Genomic DNA, 6,526 nt, shown 5'->3' with positions numbered 1-6,526 from the left:
TAGAGCGCATGGAGTATGCTATTTTTGACTTATTATTATTTGCTTACAACTTAACCTTATACAAGCATAGCCTGATCTAATTAAGGTGATGAATTGTGTGTAATGTTGTTGAATTTTGAACTTCCAGAAATTTTTCATTTCATCTTCCAGCCCCCAATAGTGGAGGAACTACCTTATGTATCTCTGTATCTTGTTTTTGCTGAAGTTAATATACTCCATAGCAATCTCCTTGTGCTAATACTACGAAAGATTTTGACTTTTTAACCTTGGCCAAGTAATGCTATCAAGTACGAAGTATTTAAGAACAATGAATCTTTGATTGCCAAACCTGGTGCTGATCAATTCATAGCAAACTAAAATTTCATAGCAAACTATTAAGTCTTCAACAAAATAGTATCAAATAAAATGGATTCTTGATGTTATGTGAAAAGTTCCTTGCATTGATTGTAACTACATTGAGGACTGGTTACAATTAATTACCAGAGGGAACTAGTACAAATCATCTACATCACTGGAATTTCTGAAGAGATACACATCTTAGAATCTGCTCCCCCACTGACAACGCTATTGCCTTTCCACCAATCAACGGATAATACCTGAATTGGAAGACCAAGCATATTTCAGCAAACTTAAAATGAAAATAAGTAAAGATTGATGTAATAAAGTGCGAGGTCTTATTACCTTATCATTGTGTGAGTCAATCACGGACAGAGGCCACTGCATGACAGAATATGTTACTTGGTAAGAACATATCAAAGGAAACAAACATGTGTAATGCATGATAGAAGAATAAGTAGAAATACCGCTGTCCTCAGATCCCATAGCATTACTTTCCCATCATATGATGCGGAAACTAAATGAAACCAAGATTTTTTGTGCCATTTGCAAGAAGAAATCCAATTAGTATGCGATGAAAACTGATACACAGGAGCTAATGTCCCTGCAAAAATAGATCTCAAGCTGAAACCAGAGAACGGGAAGAGAAGACAGATATGGACACATACACAGTACACAGTATGATTCGCGAACAAACAATTGATCAAGCATTAAACCTGGTCTGCGAGGATCCCATATCCTTAATGTGCCATCAGAACCACCAGCTGATACTAAAGCCGAGCTCTCCCCTCCAGCATCAATACAATTAAGAACCTTGCCTGAGAACTGTAATGGAGAGTTAATTTAAAAGCTTTTAACAGATAGTCGAAGCATATAGTGCAGAAAACTAATGTTTTAGAGTAATAAAGAGAACAGTGACACACCATGCTCCATGTTGCATTCCCTGTTTCAACATCCCAAATTCGGATGGAATGGTCCCAGGATGCAGAATAGATAGTTTCATCATGTGCCCAAAGAACAGAAGATACACAATTAGTGTGTCCTACCAATGTAGATACAGCTTGACCCTGAAATCAATATAAACTATGAAAATGTGCACTTTTGCTATTTTACAGGCAAATACTCTTTTGTTGGTAACATCAATGCACAAAAACCGATGAGCTAGTATCATAACAAGGTATGACTCTTTCTCAATAGACGTCGGAATTATTTTTTTCAGCCATGTCGCAATTGAAATTTGTCTTAATACAATCTTATGTATAATGCAATTATCCATCATATACAAATCAATAACCAGAGCTTCAGCCATTAGTCATTTTACAATACTAAATAAAGCACAAAAAAAAAAAAAAAAAAAAAAAAAAAAAAAAAAAAAAATTCTCAATTGTTTATACAAGATCTAAAAATTGTCTTTAGATCAAATTTCAAATAATTGACAAAAGTCTCTCGTAACAGAAGAGGGAGTACCAACAGAAGCTGAAGAAAAATGAAACTTTACCCCACTTTACCCCAAAGGAAGACTTGAGCTAAACATTAAGAACATCCCCCTGCACCATCCCACCCCAACTTTTTGGCAAGTATTATTTTGAAAATTATAAATAAACCCTTAATTCCTTAAATGGTGATACAGCCAGCCAACCCCTTACATCCTCCTAGATAAAATAAAGTTGTGTTCTACTATTAATTCATAAGGGCTTTTACAAGCCATAGACAATGTGACGAACACTAGATACCGCATACTTAGTGTTTCCAGTGATGAGGAGGATTCACGAGATCTCAAGTAGCCCGATGCTAAAATCAAAAGCACCTACTGAAATATTTAACATCATAATTCAAACATTGAACACAAGGATACAAGCATATACTACCAGTTGCAAAATTGTCAGCAGAGAGAGAGTGAACGTATATGGGTGTAAGAGTTCAATTAGGAATAAAATAAGGCGAAGGAGCAGAGCATTTAGTGATCTTTAATAGGGCCCAAAAAGGCACATACTTTGAATCCATACCCAATTCACCAAGGTATCATTCTGAGCATCCGATATCGTACTCGACATAGAATCAGATCATGTAGCATTATAACCCGCCTAAAGTCCTAAAGTAGTCTCTGAATCTTGGATCATTGCCTAACCCATGTTCCAAAATTTAGATGGCAAGTCATCAATGAATGAGAATAACACTAATTTTAGGAATGTATAAAGTTGACGCATTGCACCTATAGTTTCCATATGATGAAATAAAGAATAAATAATAGCTACATATTGAGGTCACCAAATTACCCATTCAAACTCTAGAATGATGTGGAGCGAAGTGTCAAGGTACTTCCCTCTCAAAATGTAGCCTTTTAGCCCGCTTAGAATGATTTCAAGTTCTTCAAAGGGAAGTCAAAAGAAACACTATGATTCAAAGAATCCAATGAGTTTTTGCAACAACCCCCATTACATAATAAAAACAACATTTTCCTAATCCTTAAAGCAGTGATAATTAACCAGTGCATCATAATGAAGAAAGAAAACACCCAATGAGATGAAAATTAAAAATCCATTGCCAAAACATTCTATACAAAGTCACAACTGTGATACACTGAAAACATTGTTTACCTCTGATAATGATTCATTTACAACACCGCTCTTTTTCCTCTTTTTAATAGAAGCAAGATCATCATCAGCATCAGAAAGATTTGCCTGCCACAGATTAATTGTAGAGTCCCAGGAACCAGAACACACCTAAATTTGCAGCAAGCAAAAATAAGCATCGATGTCATTCATACACCTGTCAATAGTTTGTATACATCAAAGACAGAAATACCATATTTCCAGATTGCTGCGATGAGACACATTCAACAGCTGCACTATGCCCTCGTAAAACTTTTGATGCAGTAATGGTTGCAGGATTATTTGTGGCATTTTCTGCATCAAACTTTTTAGGAAAAGAAATAAAATAGTTAACAAGGAATCTTTATTAAGTTTCTACGAATTCTTAGTTTACAAATAAATAAAATTAATAATAAAAAATAAAAAAACAGAGCAGCACTGTCTATATTACCTGCCAAAGCCTGAGCGATTGATCCTTTGAAGCAGTAGCCACACAGATGTTATTACCATTATCAGAACCTGAGAAAAGCACACTGATGATTACTAGATGTACCCAAAGATAATGAGACTGCATACACAGAAATTCATAGACCAGTAAGTTGGTGTTTTTTATAAAGCCCCAAAAGCATATATTGATCTAGTATTATGACAAAAACCTTTCTCTAGAGAATTACTTTTAACATAGTCATATGAAAAAAAAAAAAAAAAAAAAAAAAAAAAACCCAATGATAATCAGATTATCACACCATGTAACAAAGGTTCACGAGTAAAAGGAAAAAATTTCAGTCACTTGCCCTTTCCATTGATAATACAAAGAGAAGTTAGGGCACCAGTGTGTCCTTTTAACTTATGAGTACATGTCTCAGCACCCGTCCATAGTCTGAAAAAAAAAATAATAAAAAAAATCCACAATCAATTTTTAATACAAAAATGCATGGAAAAAAATTAGAAACTAAATCAACAGCTGCTTCCAACAATAGTACCTTCCAAGACCATCATAACATCCTGTCAAAACAAACCTGCCTCAGAAAAAAAAAAAAATGAACACAAAATCAGGAATTGAATTATAATAATCAACAAGGCACTCATACAATACTTTTTATTAGATTACAATACAACAACAAAGTGAAAACTGAAAAATATCGCAGAGTGTAACTGGTCTTAAGAAGTTAAAAACACGAGCATAGCTAGCATGACAAGAGAAAAGGCGAAAGGCAACATTTTCTTTGTTTTGGAATGTCTATATGATACATCCTCTTTAACTATAGCCAAGATACCACCAAAATTTAAATAGCACATATGAAATCTAGTAATAGGGCACCTAGCTGCCACAGGGGCAATGCAATAACCCAGACAAACACTATGAATCCGCATATCTACCTAGAATCGGAGCCATCAATTGCACTGACCCAATCATCATGTAAGCATGGCTCTTCTTGTTTGCGTGGTACAACAGCCCTAATGTATTCTATCTCCACAACTTTTTCCTGCAAAAGAAGAAAGAATACTAGTAAACACGACATAATAGACATAGCAATTCGCTAACAAACAACACCTTTCAGCTCCCATGAAACATATTTTCTACCTTTCAGCTCCCATGAAACAAATTTTCTACCTTTCAGCTCCCATCAAACATATATTCAACCCCATGTACACTAAATTTATATAAACTAATCAAATTCCACCATAACAAAGAGGCATTACTGGACTCGATTTATGAAACCCATCACCGAAAAGCAACCAAAACAGAGACAAACTATATTTATATGAATCTATTCTAGTCCTTCTATCTTTTCTTTCTTTGCTTTATTCTTCCTGTATTACAAATTGACGAAGAATGTATTTTGTTGTTTTTAGAATAAATTAAGAAAAATTAAAGTATACTCATATAATTCAATAACCACTTAACCCTGCAACCCTGCACAAACGAAAATAAAAATAGTTTATAACTGAAATGAAATTAAAATTTCTCACCGCAGAAATGCGCTTAGCAAGAAGAAACTCTTCAAGCGACAATCGAACCAACTCGCCATCAATTAAAAAATCGAAAGGTTCCGGCTCCCAATCAGAATCAACTATTAAAATTCATCACAAATTAAGCTAAAATCAACAATCATACCAACTAAAATCACACATTAAGCGACTGAAAACCTTCAATTAAACGAAGAAACAGCAGAAAAATGGAACAGAGGAGTAATTACCGGCTTTGAGAAGATTATTGACGATAGAAGAGAGACCGAAACGAGTAAGGTCAGAAGGAATAGCAATGGCGTTTGAAGGAACTTTGAAGTGTTGTTCGAGGTGAGTTACGAACCGAACTTGCACTCTCTTCACGGTTTCGTCTGTCTCCATATCCATGGCTGCCTGAGTTCTGGAAGAGAGAGAAAGAGGGGTTTTAATTAGGGTTTTAGCCTTTTTCTTACATTGTTTTATTTGGGGTTTAACCTTATTAATTGAAGTAACGGTGAAATACCGTATCTGCCCTTTTGTAAAAAAGTAAGAAATAAATAATTCTTTCTTGTACAAATGATTTCATAGAGATCAAAAGAAAGCTTTTGGGTACTCCGATAATTGTTGTGTATATTTCCTTCAGATTATGCGGGAATTTATAGTACCCTGTATGAATAGTGTTTGCTCGATATATTAAACATGCAGTGAAATGTCTAATCGAGCATGAGATTCTGAGCGGCAATATTTACTCTTGCATGGGAAACTAAGCACTGATATTTGGCGATATCATTAATCTGTTCATATTACGCATACGATGCGTGTTACAACATTTCTTAGTTTTTCCTAATTTTTCTCTCATCTATGTGTAATTGTCACTCTTACCGCCATTTTCATTCCCTTTTCTTTGATTTTTTATGTTATGTGAAAAAGAATGGATTTTTATCATCTAGGTTACTTGATTACTGATTGTTTTTTTAGAAAAAAAATGGGTATTTGATTTGATTATTTCGTAGGAAACTAAATTGGTTTTGTTGGATTTTACTTTTTTGGGATTTTTTCAGTTTAGGTTTATGTATGATAGTGAGGTTGAACTGATCTTTTGGGGTTTTAATTTGTGTTATTAGGGTTTTGTAAAATGGGTGTAATCTCTAGTATTTATAAATATATTATAAATGAATTTTTTTTATTTTATTTATAATATTTATGTGTGTTTTTCCGGGATTTAAGTATTAAAGTTCCAAATTATTTTTGGGTTGATAATTGATTTTGTTATAAAAGGATTTTTAATTGTCCATTCTACAATTTATGCCATACATATTAAACAAAGCTAGCCCATTTCATTTATCTAATTGGCCCATTATTTTTTTTATGAGGCCCAATACTCCTACTTACCCTACAACCCTCTCTCCTATAAATACCCCATACATCCCCAAATTTTTCCCCACACAAAAGGTTAGTCTTATTTTTTTCCTCCTCTTTATTTTCTTTATTTTATTTTTCCTTTATTTTCTTTTTCCTTTTTCTTTTTTTTCTTCCTTTCTTTTCCTTTTCTTTTTTTTTTCTTTCTTTTCTTTTCCTCCTCCTTCCTACGTGAGTTTGCACTCACCTTGCTGCCACCCTTATGCCGCCAGCCACCACCGCCGCGCCCC

At 34.2% G+C, this 6,526-nt stretch overlaps 1 protein-coding gene across 1 annotated transcript; it reads right to left on the bottom strand.

Moving 5' to 3' along the window:
* Positions 1–342: 342 nt before the first annotated feature.
* LOC145620438 (ribosome biogenesis protein WDR12 homolog) lies at positions 343–5,332 on the bottom strand. The gene is made up of 13 exons (XM_081675114.1): positions 5,129–5,332; positions 4,902–5,002; positions 4,308–4,414; positions 3,911–3,946; positions 3,722–3,807; positions 3,379–3,446; positions 3,142–3,252; positions 2,934–3,059; positions 1,260–1,403; positions 1,053–1,161; positions 804–940; positions 682–717; positions 343–596 (listed from the first exon to the last, which is right to left on the bottom strand). The coding sequence occupies exons 1-13, from the start codon at positions 5,283–5,285 to the stop codon at positions 504–506; spliced, it is 1,311 nt and encodes a 436-aa protein (XP_081531240.1). The 5' UTR covers positions 5,286–5,332; the 3' UTR covers positions 343–503.
* Positions 5,333–6,526: the final 1,194 nt, after the last annotated feature.

This window comes from Chenopodium album, chromosome 27, assembly GCF_948465745.1.
Source record: "Chenopodium album chromosome 27, dcCheAlbu1.1, whole genome shotgun sequence".
In the NCBI taxonomy this organism is placed as follows: domain Eukaryota; kingdom Viridiplantae; phylum Streptophyta; class Magnoliopsida; order Caryophyllales; family Amaranthaceae; genus Chenopodium; species Chenopodium album.
The sequence above is the reverse complement of the archived record's forward strand: the minus strand, read 5'-3'. Positions and strand labels throughout refer to the sequence as shown.

What these genes read in the sequence shown, in the direction of transcription:
- LOC145620438 (XM_081675114.1), bottom strand. Translation starts at nt 5,285, where the DNA reads ATGGATATGGAGACAGACGAAACCGTGAAGAGAGTGCAAGTTCGGTTC. An exon ending in CGCAGCAATCTGGAAATATG is followed by an intron (nt 3,060 to 3,141) that starts GTATTTCTGTCT and finishes CTGCAAATTTAG; the next exon opens with GTGTGTTCTGGTTCCTGGGA. An exon ending in TTGACTCACACAATGATAAG is followed by an intron (nt 597 to 681) that starts GTAATAAGACCT and finishes CTTCCAATTCAG; the next exon opens with GTATTATCCGTTGATTGGTG.